A 24,018-nucleotide genomic window follows, 5' to 3' on the forward strand; every position below is an offset into this window, starting at 1 on the left:
TGTGTGAAGAAAAACTTAATTGCGCCAGTTGCATTATGACATGGTATCACCGCGTGATTAGACACTGACACGCAGTGATAGGATCTACTAAAATAAGTACTTTTACTTATGTGACATGATACACAATCAGTTGATGGCAGTCTAGGTATGGCAACGTGGCAGAATTGGGGCAGATATAGCTAAACCCTACTCCACTCCGTTACAAAATTCATCATACCAACTCCGTTCTAACCCCCTGAAATCGTTTTATAATTGGTATATCATCTCCATTCTTACTCTGATAAACAAAGCACCAACTCCACTCCACCCCCGTGCACTTCGTTTATAATTGGTATATCATCTCCGCTCATACTCCGATAGACAAAGTACTGACTCCACACCCCCGCCCCCCCGGAGTGCACTTCGTTTAATTGCGGGGCGGGGTAAGTTATGCCATTTTTATTATGTAGTAAAAAAAATTAGCCCAATGTAGTCAAATTAGGCTAATAAATAAGGTGACCCAACTTTAAAATTACCAAGTAATGAATATTAATATATTAACGGAAACTTTTAATAAAGTAACAAAGGTCTTACAAATATTTAATATACATTTTTTTATATATATAATTGGGGCGGGGTCGAGACGGGTTCGTCATTAAATCCGTCCCTACCCCAAACTCGTTTCGAGTTTTCGATTATTTTACCAAATCCGCCCCAAACACATTTAAGAGGCTACTAAATCCATCCCATTAGGGGCTGGGCGGAAACCTATTGGATTGGGGAAAATTATCATTCCTAGATGGCACAGAAAATGAAGTATTAAAGATATTGGGAAGTCTTTCACACTTATGTGTGAGTGGTAAGGGGTGAAACCTGGGTGGACCAAGGGATTAGCCTATGCCAAATCCAAAGTTGTAACACATCAACCTAAGCCCAAACCCAAGTCCTGAAGAACCATCACATCTTAAACTGTGCTAAATAAGGTGACCCAACTTTTAAATTACCAAGTAATGAATATTAATATATTAACGGAAACTTTTAAAGTAACAAAGGTCTTAAAAATATTTAATATACATTTATATATATATATAATAGGGCTGGGGTCGAGACGGGTTCATCATTAAATTCGCCCCCACTCTAAACTCGCTTTGGGTTTTAGATTATTTTACCAAATCCGCCCCAAACACATTTAGGAGGCTACTAAATCCATCCCATTTAGGGTGGGGCGGAAACCTACCGGATTAGGGAAAATTGTCATCCCTAGATGGCACAGAAAATAAAGTATTAAAGATACTGGGAAGTCTTTCACACTTGTGTGTGAGTGGTAAGGGGTGAAACTTGGGCGGACCAAGGGATTAGCTAATGCCAAATCCAAAGTTGTAACATGTCAACCCAAGCCTAAACCCAAGTCCTGAAGAACCATCACATCTTAAACTGTGCTATATCGCATGGGTTTTATGAGTTTTTGAGATACTGGAGTCATCCCAAATTATAATATCTTAGAGCATCTCCAATGCTCTCTTATTTGAGCTCTCAAATTCAAAATATGAGAGGTGTCTAAAAAGTGAGCTCTCCAATGGGCTTTCATTTGAGCTCTCAAAATTTAAAATTCCCAAATTCACTCTCAAATCTAGCAGCTGCCAAAAAAATTTGGCAAGTCTCTTAATTCCGTTGTCGTCTCTCTCCCTCTCATCTGCAACGACAAGTTTGTTGCCATTTGCAAAATCTGACCTCAATCTCTCTCTCTCTCTATATGTATGTTTGTATATCTAACTCTCCAGAAAACAAAGCACCAAACCCAAAAGACGTGGCCAGGATTTGCATCATCACAATTTTCAACCAAGTCTTCAACAGTTGTCCACAAAACTCAGTCCCCTTACAATGCTCGTAAGAATGATGCATCTTCTGTAAGCACTACAAATCAAAGCACCAGACCCAAATGGTTTCCTCAATCCTCCAATTTCCCATTTCTTGAAACCCTCAATTTGAAATCAGTCATGTAAGTGTTGTTATATATATATATATATATATATATATATATATATATATATATATATATATCTTAATGATTTACAATTTTCAAAACTCATACATAAAAGTTAGCAGTTGCACAGAGAGAGAGAGAGGGGCAAGCTTGAGAGTTGAGAGACAGCGGTTGAAGCTTGCGAACGGCAAACCCGAACTGGAACAGCAGGCGATTGAAACTGAAAGATATGGGTTTTGATTTTTTGAACAATCTGAAATGATATGCCGATATGGGTTTTGAACTTTTGATTCTTGCAAACAAATAGATAAACTGAAATATATGGGTTTTGAACTTCTGATTCTTGTAGATTTTGTAATTTGCAGTTGCACAGAGAGAGGGTAAGTTCAAAGTCAAGAACGAGAATAAAGATGGAGGTGATTGGGGAGGCTGAAATGATTTGCCCTAAAAATATTATGTGGGACATAATGCAATGAATGGTTAAGATGGGAAGGTAATTTGGAATCAACGGTCAGAGTTAAAGTAGGATTGAGAAGCTAAAAGTGGGTAGGACTTGATTCAATGGAGGCTCAGAATTGCTAAAATATAGCATTTTGGATTAAATGCACCATTTGAGCATAATTGCTAAAATATAGTATTTTGACACTGTAGCTTCTCTCAAAATATAAATTTGGCAGTCCGAAATGACATTTAGCACTGGAGATGCTCTTACTAATAAATATTAAAAGAACGTTAAAGTATATAAATATTTGCACTTGACATAAAATAAAAGGGACATTAATCAACCCAACTATGTAATTAAAATTAAATTGCTTCTTATTAGAATTTGGAAAGAGCCGAATAATATTCTTTATTATTTTGTTTGTTAACTAAAATTTAATTACTATAAAAAAAAAATTTACTTTAAAATTTTAAAGCAAATGTTTTTAAGTTAATGAATACCCTTTTAAAAATATAAAAATTACCTTCCAAAAAAAAAGTATAAAAATTAATTATATATATATATATATATATATATATATATTTTGTATTTTGAATTTTTCGGATTAGTAAAACTTTTGCCCAAATCCCCACCTAAAATAAATTTGGGCTCTAAAAATTAAACCAGTCTCATCCCCCATAGCCCCAAATACCTTGTTGCACATGCGTGTAAAATTTTCCGATGGAACTTGGGCTCGGGTTAGGCCACCCACGTCCCCGTCCTAGTGAGAGGGTGTGTGTTTATTGGCATGAAAAAAAAAAAAAAAAAAAAATTAAATAATAAAAAAAAAAATCCAATTGTCACGAGGATATGATGCCAAACAGAGTGTTATCACCAGACTTGAAAAACCTCCATTCTCTCCCATCCTTCTCCCTAAACTAGGGTTTCGCATAACCATTATTCTCAATTTGATTTCGAATCTCGAAGCCCTCCATTGTCAACATGGACGCGCAGAGAGCTTTGTTAGACGAACTCATGGGTGCAGGTTGCTTGCGTGAAAACCTAAGCTTTCAGTTTGCTCGAATATGAATTTCATAGGACAAAATTTTATTTTTTTCAATTGTTTGGAATTGGCACCATCGTTTCTTCAATCGATTTGATATTCATACGAAAATTTTGTTACTTATTTTATTTGCAAATATTTGATCGGTTGAATAGCTCACGATCCTTCCATAACCCAATTTTTAGTTTTCTTCAATTTAGCTTCTTTCTTCCTCATACATATATATTTTATATCAGCTAATTGTGTGGTTCTATTCTGTTGTATTTTTAGCTCGTAATCTCACTGAAGAAGAGAGAAGGGGTTACAAGGAAATTACATGGGACGATAAGGAGGTTTGTGGATCCTATATGATTCGATTTTGCCCTCATGATCTGTTCGTGAACACACGGAGTGATCTAGGTGCGTTGTGATCAATTTTGTGCTAAAATTGAATTTTCTCTTTAGTGTTTGGTTGTTGATGGAAGTGTAGGAAAGGCGAGAAACAAAATTTGTATCATTTGTTGTGATATTTGGTTTTAAAGGTTAATGGTCCAAGTATGAACTTCTAGAATTTTGGTTTCTTTTCCTGGTTATTATGTGCAATGATTGAACTCCAAGTATTATCACTAATTGTTGTTTTTTTACTGTGTTGATTTACATCAGGAGCATGCCCAAAAATTCATGATGACAAGTTGAAAGAAAGGTAACTGGTTGAATATAGTTTGGATTCCATTTGTTAGGAAATTGTTGTGAAGAGAATTCTTCATCTTCGTGGGTTCTCTTTGTTGTTTATGTTTTATATTCTGAAGATAATTGGATGAATATTAATATAAAAGATGATTTGATGAATATAGTTGTCCTATGACTCCTATGAGTCTAGGATTTTCATATCATCGCCAGTAAGGAATGTGCTGCTTAATTGTATGGTTCTCAAATTTTATATAATGCAGCTTGTGAAGTCACCTTTTAAGTTGTTGGCTATCTTATTTGGTTTCGTTGTTCTGAATAGGCTTTGTTCAGAGTGATGTGTTGCTGTTGAAACAGTTTGTTTCTCAATTTTTTTTTTTTTTGGGTTTTTGCGTAATCCTATTTTGAGTGAGTTGGCTGTTTTATACGTGTGTCATAGGATTATCTTAAATATGAGTTACACGCTCGGCGTGCTAAAAAGACATGGTGTCTGGCTGTATCAGGTTTCTCTCTGAGGTAACTGATCTGATGCTTTTTGTTCAGATCCTTGAAAAGAAGGGGGTCAATTTTACTTTTCAAATCAATTGGTTGAATTGATGAACTATTACCTGTTATTGGAATTTAAGAATTTTTTTGTTGCCAGGTTTTGACAGTTCACCTTTTGTACTATTGTAACCGGTCCTCCTGGCCATTCTGGACATGACACATTAATTTGCAAAAGTGAGAGGCTTCTTTTGCAGTAAAAAAACAGTTAATCTATTTTTAAGAGCGGGATAGGCTTTGAATATGTGCTGTATGTTTTGCTTGCGATGGACTATGTTTGCTGGCCATTGAAATCCTTTTTGTATGGACGCCTCTGTAGATTTAGGATTTCATTGTTTCATGCAACTTCACAGTTAGATTTAACTGTGGTCAGCTACAAATCCCTTTTATGAATATGTTCTTTTGACTCGAAACATGTGAAAAATTCCAAATACATTTTTGGCTAGATTTAGTTGATAATAGAAATTTGAATGATGAACACCACTTGGCATAAATTTTGTTATTTTCTTCGAGGTTGTTCCATCTTCATGGGTAATATTCTCCAAACCTTTATGGTCAGCTACAAATCCCTTTTATGAATATGTTCTTTTGACTCGAAACATGTGAAAAATTCCAAATACATTTTTGGCTTGATTTAGTTGATAATAGAAATTTGAATGATGAACACCCCTTGGCATAAATTTTGTTATTTACTTCGAGCTTGTTCCATCTTCATGGGTAATATTTTCCAAACCTTTCTGGTCTTTCTAGTCATTACAAAATATATAGTGTGATGCTGAACCTACATTTTTTCTCCTACCGACTCTGCTTGTTGTAGAGAAAATATCTGACCATATCCAACCATAGTTTAGGCACAGTTCATGGAGGTTACTTACAGATTTTTTTGGGTTTCTAGAATTGTCTTGCTTAGTGCTACTTTGTGGAAACTAATGAAAAACGTCAAGTCTATCTCTAATATTCCCCTTCAGCACCCTACAAACTTGGGACATACACTGGTTAATACACTTCTTTTACTGTAGTTTGTAGTTCTACTTCTCTATCATGGTTTTAATATGGATATATTGTTGGTTTTAGTTTTGAGAAGTCCCCAAGACACAACTCTTACGTGCCCAGGTTTGAAGCAGAACTTTCTCATTTTTGTGAGAAGTTGGTAAGTTACTTTTGTCATTACTTTCTGAGCCTTCTGGTCATGACCATCGGTAAACTTTAGTGTATATATATATACACTTTTGAATATCATTATCATCACCTTTCAGATTATGGACTTAGACAGAAGAGTTAGGCGTGGGCGAGAACGCCTCGCTCAAGAGGTGGAAGTTTCCCCCCCTGCTCCAATCTCTGCGGAAATATCTGAGCAGCTGTCTGTGCTGGAGGAGAAAATAAAGAACCTGCTGGAGCAAGTGGAGTCCCTTGGTGAAGCTGGGAAAGTTGATGAAGCTGAAGCACTCATGAGGAAGGTAGGTACTATCGAGTGTTTGTTATCCAATTTGCAAGTTGTTTCTGAACTTTGAATTTTTATTATGAGATTGATGGAAATTTAACTCTTAAATGTTTGAAAACAATTATGTTGCAGGTGGAGATGCTTAATGCTGAAAAGACAACCTTGACTCAACAGCACCAGAATGACAAAGTATCAATGCTTGCACAGGAGAAAAAGATGGCTCTGTGTGAGATATGTGGTTCTTTTCTAATAGCAAATGATGCTGCAGAGAGGACTCAATCTCACATAACTGGCAAGCAGCATATTGGTTATGGCATGGTTAGGGATTTCCTCGCCGAGTACAAGGTGAGTCTCCTTTCTAACAATGATCTACATGTTGGAATTTGTTTGTTTTCCCTTTTTTCCATGAATGGTGAATATGGAACTTTAATTCCCAGGCGGCAAAGGAGAAGGCAAAGGAAGAGGAAAGATTAGCAAGGGAGAAAGAAGCAGAGGAACGAAGGAAGCAAAGGGAGAAGGAATATGAGAGTAAACGTAGAAGAAGTGGTTCAGCAGATCGGGAGAGAGATCGTAATCGCGATCAAGACAGAGAGCGGGACAGATACCGGGAACGAGACCGCAGCCATGATAGGTCTTATGAGAGGAATGGTAGAGGCAGCAGAGATGGAGGGAGACGCTTGGATTCAAAGTACGGCAATTTCAGGAATGGTAGAGATAGAGGCAGGGACAGATACAGGGATCAGGATGTATATGCGGAGCGTGATAGAAGCAGGTAGCCTTCCCCTGTAAGGCATGGTCACACGAGATCTCTCAGAAGTCTAGTTTGCCCATATTAGTGGATTGCTTAGATAGATAGATGGAACTCATGAGGTAGTTATTCTTGTATCTCACAATGTTTTATGAATGTGTGCTTTTGAGGTCTCAAGTTAAAACGTCATCATGGGTGAATTTTTCTTTTTTTTCCTGTGCTCACAGCTTTATTGAGACTTTACCATCTCCCTATCATCAATATAATTAGAAGAGAAAGGATTGAGGTAGGTATAACTTATCATTGTCATTCTTCTGATGTTAAATATTATTTTCAGAAATTTTGCCCCCCTTTCTGGGTCATTGTGGGCTACCTTATTCAAATAGTCAAAAGGACAGATTTGATGAGTATGATGATCTTGCTGCTCAAGGGGAACATGATTTTTTCTTAACCATAAGGTAACCGTAAAGTCCCAATTTTGTCATGGTTGCACTCATGGATTAATATTTATAATTATTGTGGATTTATTATTATTATTTTTTGATCTTTCGGTAAACTTTAAGCAAATTCTTGCTTGCAGTTGCTGAGTCTTTGGGATCTTTGTAAGCTTCATGAATATGGTTCCTAGTAGGTTATCTTCTTCGCCCCCCCTTTTTTTTTTTTTAATAACGACGACAAGTTGGGAATCGTTTCCATGCTCTTACTTTCCAGCCACCCCAACCCTTTTTGGTGTGGTATAGTTAAACGAGTATAATTTTATATGCACAATGTACATGAATGAGCGAGCTGTGAACAACAGAAAAAGGAGGGGGATAGAAGATTTACTAATTTGCAACCATTACAATCATATATATCCTTTAATGAAAAAGGTACTTGTTATACATAATCTGGGGTTGTTTTACAAACTTTAGAAATGAGAATTAGGCAATGGATCCATCTTTCTTTAGTACAGATAACTGTTTAGTGTGTTCCGTGTTTTTATGTGGCTTCTCTCCTATATTAGATACAAGTTTTCTTCAGCAGAAGTCTTGCTTCCACCTGCCTGAGAAAATCTACCAGTGGACCGTGATCTTCGTCTCTCGGGAATAAAAATAGAATGCAATCCCTGAGGTAACTAAAACTTAAATACGCAGGATAGCAAATTTCTGTGTCTAGTTTGCAGGGACACTATGGTGAACCTTCTCGTTGAGTTTGATTTGCTGATGAGTATGAAGATCTTTTTTCGTGTTATTTGGAAGGGAGTCTCGTGCAGGGAATACATTCCATAGTATTTTTCGTGCTTCCGTGGTTCAAGTTGGACGGGCAGTCCTTTTTTGTATGGTAACTGAAATTCTATTCGGATCTCTACTACTTTTAGGTACTTGGGTATGTTACATTGTAATTTATTTCAGAGATATATAATAAGAACCTCCAAAAAGTTTTGTGAGATTGAGCAGAGGCAGGTTGAATTAATGAACCTTAACATACCTTGTATTTTAGATGCGGCAACCATCTCTTTGTTTCCTTCAGTTACGGTAATTGTTTCACTTTATGGCCTTGTGTTGAAATTTGTTATTTGTGACAATGAATTATATGACCTGGAAAATTCTTGTAGTTGGTAGCCAATACTTGATATTAATACATCTTTTTAAGTTTATAGTTGATTTTTTATTGGCCCCTCCTCCTGAATTGTGGGATTAGGGACGGTGACTCAAAATTGTTATAGATTTGGATCCTCTCTTGTTTTTTCTCTCTCTCTAGCACTTCCTGAAATTAAATCTGTTGGTTAAAAAAGCACTTCATCCAATAATATTCCCTTAATAATAGTATAATGAATCGGAAGTGATGCTGTGGAAGTAATAAATTTATGCAAGTAGTCACTCTTCTCTCCTTTTCAACTCCGGTGTGGAACAGGACTGTAGGTGCCGTTGGGTGCTCTAAGAGGTCGACAAAAAAACAAAACTTTACCTTTTAGCATCCAAAGAATGGAATCGGTTAAAAAACATAACACAACTCTGGTAATAATTTTAAATTTCGCAAAGATTTCATTATCAATTTGGTTCATGTTTTAATTATATCACATACATCCTAAAAAATACAAAACTCAAGAGATTTGAGGAAGGAAGGATAGTAGCGGAAACTCGATCCTTGTTCATGGGTCATTTAGGAATTTAGACACATTAAAAACTTTAGAGCTAGCATTTTATGGCAATGAATATTTATTACTCTCTGGCGATTGATAATCTTGCCGGCTTGAGAAAAACATTAAAAAAAATTCAAATGGGGGGTGGGGGGAAAGAGGAAAAAAAAAATGAAGAAAGAAAACCTAATTCAAGCCTACAATTTGCCCTGCCAAGGAATTTCCAATTCAGATGGGAACATGAAAAATCTGTTGAGTTTTAACTTGGACAAGTAATAATGATCGATGAAACATGCCATTGGCACATCTTATTAATCCAGTAATTATATCAGACACAAAAACGTACATAAACGCTCGACTCAACAAAGCTTTTACAAGAATCATATTTTCTCATTTTACTCTTCAACTCAAAGTATATGTTCACTAAGATCAAATATTTAACCTGTTACTTTAGGTAGCATCTATGATCTATCACAGATTTATAAAAGAAAAACTGAATTTTGACAAATAAATTGAATTCAGATGCGACAAAAACTACCGACCGATTTGGTACAAAATTTTCTTCAGAAAATCACTGTTCTAAATTCACACGCCGCATCTTACATACCAGGCTGGCTGTCGGAAGGTCAAGTTGATCGCCCGAATCTGATTTCAGCAGATCCTTCAGCTGCTCTCTGGGAGTTGAAAGGCATGTGTGGAATGTGGCAAGGATTGGAGGGATTGGCATTGATAGAGCAGAAAGCACATTACTCAGATACTCAATATCAGAAGAGAGCTGCTGGGCACCGCGATCTGTTATGAACTGAATCCCCCGCAACTGCTCCAAGTAAAGGGCAGTTGCACCTTCTGCAACCTTTAAAACGACATAAGAACCGATTAGCTATCTTGTAGGCTTGATTAAATAAAACTTACGATCTTGATCGTGAATCTGTTAAATTTAAAGAGAGCTGTTTGCACATGATCATTCACCTCAAAGCATGTTTTTTCCTTGGCCGTTTATCGATGAAAGGTACTATCATGATTAAATAATTTTAAACCAACCAATGATAACATGCTAGCACGTTTATCAAATGAGGTATTCGTGATAAGAGGATAGCATTGTGAAAACATGGTCCAGAATCATCTGATTCTGCAAATAAAAGAATTTAAGGGCCAGTTTTGGAAACCAATAATCATGTTAGCTATGGGTAAGGTTCGGATTTCATGTTGGTATGTGTTAGCTTAAATCATTATTCTAAAATGGTATAAGTTATATTCAAAATAATGCAGAAAAAAAGCCCTTTTTTGGACAAGTCAATATTGGTTTTCACGGACCAGATAATATAATGACGTGAGAACAGGCCTGCTACACTTCTGGAGATTCACAATCCCCTTAGCCATCGTAGTTAAAATTAGGTTGTTATAACCCTTCTATTTTTCTACTTTTTTAGGCAAGCCATGTGTACAAAAATAGGAAGCTAATAGAGATGTGCACACCCGAATTCAAGGCTATTTAATTTAAAGGTGAGGCATGGTTACCTTGAACATCCATTCAGTTGCAAAGAACTGGGCTTCGTCAGTGTTGGCATCACTGTTAGAAATGCCCTCAGCAAGCGGCTCCAACTGCTGGGGTAATGTAAGAAGATATTCACCAACACCAGTCACATAGGACTGAGGATATGCACTAAAACTTGGGAGAGGTAGAGCAGCTGGTTCCTCAACCAAAGACCAGATCGGCAAACGAGACACATCACAGAGGCGTTGCCGTACTTTAGAGATGAGGACATCATAGACGAGTTCATTCACGGTGTCTGCAAATGCTGCAACCCGCTGAGATGCAATCGGAAGTGCATGAAATCGGGGATCTTTTGACTGCAAAACGCCAACATCTTGTTATGGACTAAAATAGATGCAAATGTCGGAAGCCAGAAATTACTGATTTTGGAGGAAGAAAAATTACATGAGGGAGGTAAAGCTGCACAAATATGCACAGCAAGCGATAATCAGAAATCATACAGAGAATGCAACATAAAATACGATGGATTATCACGTTTTTGTTTCAAGTGGCAGTTATGTGTGAAGTAACAGAACTAAATCCTGAGTTCAGAATTTCTTAATCCAAATCCAACTCAGGTTTCAAATATACTCTGGCCGCTCTAGTTGACATGTGCATTGAACTGAGATATATTTGATATATTCTTTCCATCAAGACACAGTATGAAGTCATTTTCTAGAAAATAATCATTCTGGCAACACAGGAAAGCATATTTCTCAAACATTAAATAGTTAGTAGTTTTAGAACAATATGTTTCATCGCTTTCTAGTCCAAATAAAAAAGTAAATTGCAGTTCATTATCATATCACTTATCCATGGAGATGTACACAAAAGCATGTATGAAGAAGGCACAATATCCACAGTTAGAGAGAAGCAGCAGAAAGCTACTTACAGGCCAAGGATAAGAGGAGTTTACTCTACTTGACTATATGGTATAATTTGCAGCTTCCATAAAAGTAAATAAAGGACAGTTAATTGAAAGGTAGATGTAGAGTATTTTTGGCTACCAAACAAAATTTGTAAAAGCACTTCCAAAATTGTTCAGTTGACCCAAACCATAAATCAATCAAGTCCAACTCCAGGGCAATGAGCACCTTTTATATGATTAATAAATAAACATACGTGCATAACAAATATATATACACATGCATTTATATATGCATGTATATACATACATATATATAAAGAGAGGTTCTATATGACCAACAGGTCTGTGGCCTAGCGGTACCAAACCCTTACTTCCCAAAGGGAGGTCAGGGGTTCGAGCCTCAGTGGAGGCACGTGTGTATGAGTACCAACTAAGGAAAAAAAGAGAGGTTCTACATGCATGTATAGACATACATATATATAAAGAGAGGAAGAACTTGGGAACGTGGAAGTGGGAGGGACCAACTTTATTTGAGGATTGTTTAATTGCATTTAGATCATTATTTATGTTTGTCTAATGTTTAGACTTTTAATTACCTAAATCATGAACCGCCTGTTGTTTTTCACTTGCTCATTCTTATACATTCTAAAAATTGATTGCAGAATAAAATGGTTAAACATACTCTTAAAGCTGGGCAATACAACCCAAAATAATTGTTATCATTTGACATTGGTATTTGTCCTACACAAGGTCACATCCTGCCGGTTAAGGGTTCAAGTCCCAAATGGGACAAAATAGGTGTATGAGTTTGTCTTGACTCTTAACTATTGAAAAATAATAAGAAAAATAATAAATAAACAGGTCACCCCTACCCCTAATGCACCAAAAAGCAACAAAAATGGGTACAGAGGGGAGCACAATAAGTTATTTGGATATCACGTACCTGATCTAAAAGGTTGAAGAGTTTTCGAGCCTTTTCAGGAACATAAAGAAGCCGAACAGCTGCCACATCCAATGAAGCCCTTCCAGGCAGAGTCATTTCCCCACTTCCATCATTACTGAATACGTGTGAATGGTTTGGGTCCAGAGTAGAACCAAATACTGAAAGAGACAGGCTTGTGCTCAGTCTTGCTAGAGTGGCTCTCAAGGAAGCTTCAAAAACTGAGGATCTGCTTGTTAAACAGTCTGCAACAGTGAGGATCTGCAATGCACCTTGGACAATGGACCACTCCTCCTCATTTGAGGTTGAGTCAACTTTACGAGCATTGTGAGCCCCTTCCTTTTTGTCCAATCCCACATCCTTCTTTGAACCAACACCATCAGCGAAAACATCCACTCCACATATGGCTCTTAGTGATTTAAGCGTTTCTTGCAGTATGGATATATATTGTAACATTATGTCATCAAGGGCAAGAATTAACTCATCTGCCTCAGAACCACCAGTAAAGCTGATACATCTCTCTACAGCAGCTTCAAGAAGTACAATTACTTGGGGAATGGACTCCTCCATTCTTCGAACTGTTTCACTAAGTTCGATTCCCTGGGCTCCAATGCCACGTGTGACAGCTCCCCTAAGATCTACTCCTGAAATCTCAGCAGAAAGGATAACACGCTCCATTTGTCCATAACTGGAACACAGAAAACTATAAGCCATCTGATGGACTAAAAAGGATATGTCCCTTGATCAATAACAAATAATGAGACTGGCAAGAAGATTGAGAAAACATCGGACAAAAGAAACAATGATTTGAACTCAAATGGAGCTTGGCCAGCATGGCCATTTAACAAGAAGCATCTAGACATTTTGGACCAGTCACAATAAGTGAACACCGAAACTGAACAGAATCCTACAGAATTTGCTAGGCGTGCCCCTCAATGTGACATACTGATATGCAAAAAAGAATATGTTAAGTCCAACATATGCAGGAGGCTTGATGTTGGCATAAGCTCAATTTCATATTATAGTAGTTAAATCTATAACATTATCAACACAGCAAGGTTCTCAGAACAATTCTCTATTTAGACATGATGTAAACATTCTAAAATCTCAAATCACTACTTCCTGTAGTGGAGTAATTTAACAAGTCAAAGGTTGCCCCATTTAATGGTAGAAACTGAAAGGAAGTAATTAAATTACATCATAAAAGGCTAAGGATCCCAAGAATAGGTCTCCCTTAACATGGAAATGTCCATAACACTGGCAGCCCATCTTAAACTTATTTGAAAATTCATCACAGATAGGTAAAACATTTGCATTCCAAAAAGAACCTTAGAGATACATTTCAAATACCTATACAAAAATGCAAAATTTCTTCATACGGGCTATTTCAGAATTTCTGAAAAAGGAAATTCTGATGTCCTTTTTCCCTTTATTTACGGGCTGTTTTGACATTGTTCCTCATTTAATTTCCCAGTTGAATTCAACCTGTTTCTTCTCATTCTTCAGTAATCTTTCCTGTTTCTATATGAGATGGATTCCTAAAATAGTCCCCTAAAACCATGATCTTAATTCAAGGCAATCAAAGATCTGGAAGGTGGTTTCCACAACAAACCTTCTTTAGTTTTTAGGATGTTCTTAAATATAATCAGGATAAATAACCTAACGGGATTTCTATATGAGATGTATAAACCCAATTTGAATAAGAATCAATATATCCATGCAAATACACTCGTGAATCAAAACATATACATAAATACATATATAAAAAATCACACATTGTTCTTCTCTGTTGAAAATCCTTTAATTTTTTTTCAATTAGTTTACATTACATTGATTTATTTTGAGGGCTGATTAATATACCAAAAACAAAACAGGCTATTTAAAAGAATGGGCAAATACTGCCTTAATTAGTTTTAAGTGACTGCTAACTATGCCTCCAAAGTCAACATTTTAAGGCACATGATAGGTCCTGTGATTTCCACCACAGGAGGGGATCCAGACATCACAAGCTAATTTTCTGTGTAGTACATAGAAGTGAGCAAATTCTAACTTAAGGCATAACTAATTGGACAAATTACTGTGTCAGTTATAAACTAATATACATACTTATAACACTACATATATTTATATTTTTCCTGAATTATAACACTATATATATCTAGAATTGCATCCTTACCTCTTTTTTAAAGATTCATAAGGAGAATACACTGCCTTTAATGTATCCAATAAATTCCGAAGTTCAGATTCTGAAAACAGGTGCTGAATATTCCTCGCAAAGGTCCCCGTCATATTGTGCAACTCAATTAGTGCCTCAACATGCTTGGTATGAATTTTGACACCTTTTGGAATATCCCCAGATAAGATATCTACTATACCTGAAATTGCAAACGTGGAACCTAAGAATTGATTATTGGAAACTGCTCCTCAAATGAAAAATGACCAGTCACAACAACAACTCCAGTACTCAGTAGACATTAAACAGACATAAAATCACACAACAGCTGGAGTAATGTTAGTCTTACCATTCTTAGAAGCAAGTAGAAAAGAAAATAAATAAATAAATTGATTAAGATAGTGATCTTAAATATGTGCTAGCGCTGAATGTAAGCATGGAGATATTCTAAGAAGCAACTGTCCATAAAGCATCATATAATTGGAGGAGAGACAGCTGCATAACAGTAACTGTCCTTCTATCACATCCAGGTTTAATAAACTTATCCAGTGAAGCAGAAAATGCTGTCAATACTTTTTTTTTGATAAGTGAAGCGGAAAATGCTTTCAATACTTGACCTCAGAAATGTTTCAGTCTGCTGAACCTCTTTCCAAGTTTTTTTTTTTGAAAAGTTATGTGCTAGTAACCATGACCCCAGGCCCCATCATAGATAAAAGGACTTTGAAAAGAACAAAGTAAAAAATAATTAAAACAAGTCCTGTAACAAAAAGAAGTTCTCCCCCAATGGACCATCTCAGGTTGGAAATAAATGAAGAGATGGTTCTTAGAGGAGATATTGACTCATCTTCTAAATATTCCACAAACTCATTGTTTCAGTCTATTGTTTTTCCTCTTTGGTTATATTTACAGAGAAAAGTTATCTTGCTTTTACCCCCACTTCAACAGCTGGTTGCAGAATAAATGTAGAAAGAATTCCTCCAGTAGATAAACTGTTATTAATTTGGTGAATTCATTGTTTCTAGTAGGGCATGAAAGCTTGCATTTCTTAAAAGCCTGCATATCATAGACATTGTGAGACCTAAATAGATAATCTCCTTAAATTAGCTACACTTCTTAAATGGGCTCAAGAGGGGCAGCAGCTAAGAAGCACGGACACAGGACACGTGTACGATATGGACACAGGGTTACGGCAATCTCAAAAAAACAGGATATGGGTATGGTGGGATACGGCAATTTTTTTTAAGAAAAATAATTTTTTATATACAAAAAATACTTTTTTTTATCCGTTTCCTGTAATATTATGAAAATCTAAATGCACTAATTATCATGTTCATAAATAAAGAAGCAAGTAAAGAAAATAAACAAGGAGAAGTTCTAACAAAGTAAGAGTAGGAAAAACATAGAAGAAGAAAAACCTAACTTTAGAATTGAAAAACCAAAAAAGATGTAAGAACAGATCAGATATATGAGCAATTAAGCATAAATAAATAATTGATGTTAAAAAAAACAACTGTGGGATGAGAATTAAGAACAATCATGTGGATCGATTTGGTAATTTTGGTGTTTTAAATGCATTTTTGTTTTATTATAATTTGAACCCCATTTTTTAACCTACAAATTTTTAAATATTATAATATGAACACCGCCGTATCCCAAAAGTATCCTCGGTGTATCCAAGCCATATCCGAAATTCAAAATTTATTTAAAAAAAATCGGATACTTCTCCGGAGTATCAGACACATGTCTGGGCGTATCCTAGGCGTGTCCGATACCACCACGGCGCCTCCGGAGAAGTAATATGCAACTCCAGAAGATGTTCAAAATTCAACCTTTAGCCAATGCTTTTGTTTCAGGGACAACATCTCCGGTTGCCAGATTGATGTGGGATACAAAACTTGGACCTACAGTTGTCATTGTCTCAGTAAGAAGCTTTGGAACCAGAGTTCTATAATCATCTGGAAAAGCAATCATACACCTGCAGACAAAGTAAAAGTGAGATGAGTAATCTGCATAAGTGAGAAAAGGCAAATCTTAGATAATATATTCAGATATTATTTCTTTGTTGATCAATTTATCTCTCAAGGAGAGAAAACCAAATTACTTTTCAGAGAAGGTAGTGATAATATTTTCTTTTAGACATAGGCCTAGGCCATACATAAAAATTGGTTGAAGCAACTATTTTACTTCCAGAAGATCTAAGATCTACATGCCTCCTCAGATAAGATAATATGCAGTTCCGATGCAGGTCATGCAGGAAAGGGATAGAAGGATGAATAAATTACTGATACTTTACAAGTTAATGCGTTTGCAGATATATTAGTTTGTTTGAAGCTTATTTTATGCTAAACAGAATAATCTATGGCAGATGTTGTACGGCACCTTATTTCATGCAGTGTATTTTTCGCCAAGATACATGAAATGCAAGTTTTCAGAGAATTCACATAAAGCTCTTATTTCTTATAATCTTAAAGAAGATAGGAAAAAAAAGAGCTGAGAACACAAGTCCTCTTGGTGAAGCCTGGAGAGTGTTAAAAACCTTGAAAATATGCTGCCACAGATCCCAGTACCAACCAATTAGCAAATGCTTAAAATGTGCTATCTATTAACGAATTCCGTAAGAATCACACTTATGACAAGATAAAATAAAGAAATGCAGACCTATAAACTGTTTTAGTAGCAAAATTGATATTCCCATTTAAACACAGGAGAGAAAATGAACCAATTTATATTCCATGGCGATTAAAATAACTGGCTCAAAGGGGGCAAATGACCATTTTTAAAAAGCTATCCTCAATTACCAAGGCTTTGTTCTCTATAACAGACTCTAATTCTTGACATTATTCACTTGTTTTGGACATTCAATGGCTGCCGACAGGTGATGGTTAGCATGTAAAGCGTCTTGCTAGTTGCCCCTGTCTCTATTCTTTTGAAAAAACAACAATGGGAATGTGAAAGCATGAACTAAAGATCTGGCAAATACCATTTCCATTCTTGTTCTAAATAAAGTAGCAATTCATCATAGAAGCTCGGCAACCAACTGAAGAATGAAACAGCAGGCGAGCCTGATTGAAAACCATGATTTCTTGACATCCTTTCAAACTCGTTTCTTTCACTTGCAAGCTTATTAGCTCGTTGTCTTGAGTCAAAATCTTCCCAGAGCTGCTTTATAGGCTTTAGATGAACTTTGGTATACTGCTGCTCCAAAGACTTTTTTCTCCCAATCTTAATAAGAATTCCTCGCAAATCTTGAGCAATATCAACCTAGATAACAGGAACATAGTAAGTTTTTATTAAAGAAACATCTAACCATGCATACACGAAATAAACACAAATATTGAGTGGCTGCATGTAATGCATAAACAATAGCAAAACAAATTTTAAATAATATGTAACCTTGCGATTGGATAAAGCATCTGTCAAACGAGGCTGAACCATCGCGTCTAGCCTGTCCTCCAAGACTTCCAACTGCTTCTTGACATTAGCAAATTCTGCAACCTGAAATGCAGAGATCCGAATAACTCAATTCACGAATACACACACACACACACACACACACAAGAAGCATTGTTCATGGTATAAAAGCAGTCAAATTAAAAAAATTACCTCGCCAACAGCCGCCAAGCAACGCTGCATTTTGGCTAAGGTTTCGGCAGCTCGAGGAAGATCACCACTGGCAAAGACATCCTCCACAGTTGAACTTAATTGAGTTAATCCAGCAGCTTCCTGTTTATGAATTGAAATACATAAATTAATACCCACAATAAGCACAATCCCTTAAATTTTTTTGATAAAAACCACCAAAAAGAAACAGTAAGTACTATACTATCAATTAGCACCTGCAATGTCTCATATGCACCTTCCATTCTACTCTTAACAGTATCAACTTTAGCAAGGGTTGCTATAGATTCTGCTGATGATCCCTCTGCCTTCAATAGGAAATAAAAAAACAATTCAGCTATAAAGAAAAAGTTCCAATCAGGGGTAGTACAGTTCCAGTCTTTCTTTCCGCATCTACTGCACAATTGTAGTATAATCACATATAATATATACATACACATATATGTGTGAAGAGACACACACAGAGGGTGGGAAATAGAGCTTAGAAAAAAGAAATGTAATCCAATAATGAAAACCCTTTACTTAAACAGATAAAATCATATACAATCATATATGTATGTTTCCAATAGTGGTACCTACCTTTTTGAGCTTGAGGAGGATTGTGGCGACGGAATTGCGGAGGGAGACGGCGTCGTCGCGGAGGCGGACGACGTCGCGTGTGGCGCGGGGGACGCGGAGGAGGGCGGCGGCGCTCTGCTCCTCGAGGGAGGCGGCGATCTCCTCGGAGACCATCTGCAGCTTCATTTCCAGATCCACCAGGTGGTGCTCCAATGGGTCCTGCGGGTGGCGGGATTGGCATGCTGCATTGATCCATTTCTTGGGGTCGAGCTTCTCGTCCGAGAACGATCCCAGATCCACCAACATCTTCACCGATCACTCTCGTTTTTCTATTTCATATTATATATATATACGTATATATTTTTCTCTCTCTTGGAGGGTCAGTTGAGTGGATTTGTGTTTGTTTTCTCCGGTGCTCTTTTTCAGTTGGTAACTAGACCTGTAAATGGATCGGGTGACCGGATCCAAAATCTCTTAAAGAATCGGTTCTATTAACGGGCCAATTGGCAATTACTTTATAGAATATAATTGAATCCACATCCGTTTTGTGTATGAGCAGTGATTGGAGGATCAAAGGTATTCTCCGAATTAATTACCGAATTTATGGGGGTTGGTTACATCAGATTCTCACCCTGGGCAAAATAGCCCATTATGTGTAGGTAAAAGAAATAAATAAATAAAAGGAAGGTAGGAAGGTGATTGTATATTGTGAAAAAGAATATTGGAAAACTTAGAAATGGACTTATTTTTATCTTGTTATGTAAGTATATTTTAAATTTTTTTTTTTTTTTTCATAATCGGTATATTTTAGAATTTACACTTAATAGATATATCAAATTAACTCACTGTACCAATTGAATTGTTCTTGGAGAAGAACACTGATTCAAAACCCTAGATAGAGAGAAAGCCAATCCCGTCCCGAATTTTTGCACGTGATTCGAATACAAGATGATCGTGTAATTCTTAAAATTAAATAATTGAGTAATATCTAAATCTAAAATTTGTAGAAAAAAAAAAAAATCTTTCAATATTTATGACCTATTACCAACATATATGTAATTGTGTGTGTGTGTGTGTATATATATATATATACCCACATTTTTCCAGTCATCTTCATAGTGTCCATGGCTCCATTACCTTCCTCGTATTCTTCTCAAACAATTTTTTTATTCAATTTATTTTTGGAGGTGAGCTTAGCACGTAATGGCTCTTTAACTCTTCACACGCAAGAGATTTTAAAGAATCTGACATGACTTGGCCACATTAGATTCCGTCGTTTTTTCGGGGTTATCCTTCGCCCCCTTAGAGTATTCGAGTATATCTGATCTACTCATTCGAAAAAGAAAAAAAATTATATATTTGTTAATAAACAATATTAAAAGAAATTAACAAATAATAATAATTAAAAAAATACAAGTAGATAATTAAGATATGAATTTACTATAATTCATATTTGATTTATTTAATTAATAGGTTATCAGATTCATATCACTAACCAATTATCCAATGAGTGTTTCAACCAAAACCTTAATTATTTTGCCTGAATTCGATTGAACAATTTATTTTATAGATAGTGTACAATTATTACTGGGTCTTCTTGATTGAGCCCAGGCTGTGCTGGGCTTGCTGGCCCTATTCTTATAAAATCCTTATCCCCAGCGCCCACATAACTTACTGCAGCACAACACCTACAACTAACTACAAGTTTTTTATTGCAGAAAGCCCATAACTGCTTTACTTGGTGTAGCCCAATAAAAGGTAACCGAGTCGACTTAATTGGTCCAGGTTCCACACCATAAAATATACGTATTATGCAAATGATGACTCGTTAATTAGTAGTAGTAGTAGTAGTTGAGAGTCCCCGGTTCTCTAAGTTGGCGTGTCCTTTGTTCGAGTCATTTTCTCTTTGCTCTGTGAAGATAAAAATATATGAATAATACTTGCTTATTCACCGGTGAGTAGTAAGTTCATGTTTACCATTGATATGGTATAATAATAGAGTGACAAGTGTCCCTACAATGTAAAAAAAAAAAAAAATTAATAAAAAATTTAAGAAGTTATTTGGGTTAAATCCAAATCAAAGCCATATCTGATTATCTATTTCTCATGCTACTCCATTGCCCTAATCCCTAAACTCTAAGGAATCACAACTACAAGTATGCTGCTGAAATCAAATACCCTTCGTTGCCTTCTTGTTGACAAGGAAAGAAATAGAAAAAAGAAAAACCTAATTGTTTGTGTAAAGGTAGATGCTTGCACTTGTTAATGGGGTCTTGTCCGGCAGGTGAAAATAAATATGAATCTATGATTTTCTTATAATTAATCAACGAATTCTTAAAAAAATAGATTTTATTTTTTTTACCAAATCATGACTAAATACTTTCTTTGGCTAGGTTTACAATTAAACTCAATTGTCACCATCATTAAAAAAAAGAAGAAAGAAACTTAATCCAATTCCTTCTACATGAATTTTTTGGGTTTGATTCAGATTTTATGAGAAAAAGAAATAATCAAATTAGTATTTAATTCAGATTTTATTGGATTTAATCCAAATAACTTTTCAAATATTTTATTTTTTATTTTATATTGGAGGGACACTTATCACTATATTATCGCGCCACATAAGTAATAAGTATGAAATTTCTACTCAATAAGCAAGTATTGTTCAAAATATATTATATATTAATTTAGAGAACATTACCGAGTGTCCTAATAATGTATAAGGGTTCAAACCCCACAATTTTTATATGATTGAGGCATAAAATTTTCGTAATCATCAAATCAAACTTATTTTTCATATGTTAACCTTGTGGGTTACACTAATCTCCTAAATTATATCTATGATAATCTCAATTCTCATCCAATCTCAATCTAAATTAAGCTTGGTACTTTCATTCTTGGGTCATGTGCAAAAAAACACCCTTATAGTATGGTTATCGTGCATATTGCACCCCTCCAATATAACACATTTTATAATATATATAAAAAAATAATGCCCTTAACAACACATTTTATAATATATATAAAAAAATAATATTTTGTGAAAGGACTAGAAAGGATTTGTCTATTAAAACCGGTGAGCTAAGAGACTGTTCCAGTGGGCAAGGAAAACTACGCCAGTGGAGACGGTTATATATAGATATATATGTGTGTGTGTGTATGTATATATATATATATATATATATATATATATAGATGGGGTCAGAGGATTTGAAGAACCGAGAATCAAGGTGGGTTGATGAAGCGACAGAGAGCAAGAAACAGAGTGGGGCGGCATGCGGCGTAATGGCGGTGACGGCGATGACGTGATGGCAGTGATGAGGAACTACGGCAGTGAGCTCAGCTAAATGGCTCGGCCTCGGATGATGGCGGCGGTGGGCTCGCCAGGATGGCTCGGCTGTGAAGAAGAAGCTCGGTTGTGGATGGAGGCAGCGGCGAGCTCGAGGGGGCTCGGTGGTGAACTGTGGACGGCTGTGTGCTCGGAACACTGTTGTGTGCTAGTTGTTGGGAAGCGTGCAAGTTTTAAAAACTTTTCGAGGGATTTTGATTCATAAATCTTGATTCATCACATAGAGACAAGTTTTATGCAAAAATAAAAATATGATGTATCATTCAATTAACAGATTGAATACTTACATCAAAGGTCTGAGTAAACCTTTAAAATTTTCCTCTAAAGTGAATGTTCTCATTTATTGTAGATCCCTTAACAAGATGCCTTCTCCTTGGATCTCCATTTTCTTGGTAATTATTTTGCCTTTAGGAATCACTCATATGCCCCCATGAATGACCTTGGAAAACTAGGCTTGTGGGAGCCTCTATTAGATGAGACCATAAACCCTAATTTTCTAGAGAGAGAAAATTTATTCCTTTTTCCTTCTCATAAAAATCACACCCTAAAATATACATAGACCATGTATATTTATAGGCAACATAAAAATAAAGAAAAGGAAACAACAAATCCTTCTCCATCTCTAATTCATATGTTTCAAATCTAATATGATTCCAATATCAAGTTGGGCTATGAGTGAGAATCCATTGGGCCTATTATTTTATTGGCTACAATGAATTAATAATTAGCCCGGTCCATGGACCCAATTCAATTAATTCATAAATTAATTTTTACTCCACTAAAGGAAATTAATTGAACTCCAATTAAATAATAAATAACCTCTAAGTCAATATTGCACTTTGACCCCTCTATGCATAATTAGTTATCGGATAAATATAGCCATCAATCCGACTACTTAATTAATATATTTATTTTGGTACCTTTGATTATTTCTGGCTCGATCACAATAAAACATTTGTTTGACAAAAATAATAATTTAAATAAATAAATATATAATAAATCATTTTGTCTAAAAACACACGAAGGCCTTCGAATTTACTTTGTGATCAACCATAATCAATACAAAATAAATACAAGTAGCAATGATGCAAATATTGAAAATATAACCCTCTAACTATTAATTACATAACTACCCAAAGTGTCGGTCTAAGGATCCCGAAGAATCCGCCGAATAAATCAAAGTAATTATTAATTAATAAAAGAGTCTATACTTTTCTCATGCTTAAGAGTCAAATGCCATGACGGTGATAGGGAGTAATTGCATACGACGGCTCTCGCAATATATCTCAACCTAACGCGGATCCAGTTCAAGTCTTAATTAATTATGAGTCTATCCATAATTACCGACTATGAACAATTTATAATTACTATTTATATATCATGCATTGATTGTTATCACATACATATATATAAATATTTATTGTAATTACATGGACACTATCAATTTCATAGTGAATCGAAACATAATACATTGAATTCACCAATTATATAAATCATAAATATTTCAGATATGTCAGGAACATATGTCACTATAATCCATATAGGAATTTGCTATGCCAGGGCATATAAATCCCAACACTAGTGACCCAAAACCAAGAACAGAGTTTCAAGCCCTGTTTCCGCTCCACATACACTATCTCTCGCAAGATCTTTCTCTTTCTACTTACAGATCTGAATAGAAGATCTAATACATATATCAGTGCATATGAATTATTGTTGCTATGTTTATTTCAATTAGCTTAGATCAGAATACATGTCTTGATACATATATAAATAAATAAATATATATATAGATAGATAGATAGATAGATAGATAGATATGGCAGCAATTGAATGAGAATTGTAGCCATGGTCGAAACATAGTACTGGAGCAAGGATTCTTCAAATACTTGTTGATGAACCCAAAATCAAAACAAATTGTGCAGCTTCATCACTGTCTAAAAACTTACAACTGAGAGGGTGATATATATAAATGAACAGAGAGAATTGAAATATTGAATCAAGAGAGAAATAA

At 35.6% G+C, this 24,018-nt stretch overlaps 2 protein-coding genes across 4 annotated transcripts; one reads left to right on the forward strand and one right to left on the reverse strand.

Moving 5' to 3' along the window:
• The first annotated feature begins 3,252 nt into the window (after positions 1–3,252).
• On the forward strand, positions 3,253–8,376 carry LOC132312560 (uncharacterized). Of its 3 annotated transcripts, none has more exons than XR_009483295.1 (8): positions 3,253–3,429; positions 3,718–3,846; positions 4,090–4,129; positions 5,731–5,806; positions 5,913–6,113; positions 6,230–6,442; positions 6,535–6,967; positions 7,183–8,376. XR_009483295.1 is itself a non-coding variant. In XM_059810962.1 (7 exons), exons 1-7 carry the CDS (start codon positions 3,387–3,389, stop codon positions 6,871–6,873), a joined length of 1,041 nt encoding a protein of 346 aa, XP_059666945.1. In that variant the 5' UTR covers positions 3,253–3,386; the 3' UTR covers positions 6,874–7,157. The 3 variants fall into 3 exon arrangements, 1 of the variants encoding a protein (XP_059666945.1); XR_009483294.1 differs by having other exon boundaries at positions 7,073–8,271; XM_059810962.1 differs by lacking the exon at positions 7,183–8,376 and having other exon boundaries at positions 6,535–7,157.
• Positions 8,377–9,333: 957 nt separating this feature from the next.
• On the reverse strand, positions 9,334–19,075 carry LOC132312559 (conserved oligomeric Golgi complex subunit 7). Its single transcript, XM_059810961.1, has 10 exons — positions 18,677–19,075; positions 18,316–18,405; positions 18,083–18,202; positions 17,873–17,974; positions 17,460–17,740; positions 16,309–16,454; positions 14,483–14,681; positions 12,310–12,994; positions 10,483–10,815; positions 9,334–9,817 (listed from the first exon to the last, which is right to left on the reverse strand). The coding sequence occupies exons 1-10, from the start codon at positions 18,959–18,961 to the stop codon at positions 9,536–9,538; spliced, it is 2,523 nt and encodes an 840-aa protein (XP_059666944.1). The 5' UTR covers positions 18,962–19,075; the 3' UTR covers positions 9,334–9,535.
• Positions 19,076–24,018: the final 4,943 nt, after the last annotated feature.

This window comes from Cornus florida, unplaced genomic scaffold (assembly GCF_030987335.1).
Source record: "Cornus florida cultivar Cherokee Brave unplaced genomic scaffold, ASM3098733v1 CherokeeBrave_3.0.0_Hap2_Chr06, whole genome shotgun sequence".
Taxonomy (NCBI): Eukaryota; Viridiplantae; Streptophyta; class Magnoliopsida; order Cornales; family Cornaceae; genus Cornus; species Cornus florida.

What these genes read in the sequence shown, in the direction of transcription:
- LOC132312560 (XM_059810962.1), top strand. Translation starts at nt 3,387, where the DNA reads ATGGACGCGCAGAGAGCTTTGTTAGACGAACTCATGGGTGCAG. An exon ending in GAACACACGGAGTGATCTAG is followed by an intron (nt 3,847 to 4,089) that starts GTGCGTTGTGAT and finishes GATTTACATCAG; the next exon opens with GAGCATGCCCAAAAATTCAT. An exon ending in CTGAAGCACTCATGAGGAAG is followed by an intron (nt 6,114 to 6,229) that starts GTAGGTACTATC and finishes ATTATGTTGCAG; the next exon opens with GTGGAGATGCTTAATGCTGA.
- LOC132312559 (XM_059810961.1), bottom strand. Translation starts at nt 18,961, where the DNA reads ATGTTGGTGGATCTGGGATCGTTCTCGGACGAGAAGCTCGACCCCAAG. An exon ending in GTGCATATGAGACATTGCAG is followed by an intron (nt 18,203 to 18,315) that starts GTGCTAATTGAT and finishes ATTCATAAACAG; the next exon opens with GAAGCTGCTGGATTAACTCA. An exon ending in TTAGAACAAGAATGGAAATG is followed by an intron (nt 16,455 to 17,459) that starts GTATTTGCCAGA and finishes CTTTGTCTGCAG; the next exon opens with GTGTATGATTGCTTTTCCAG.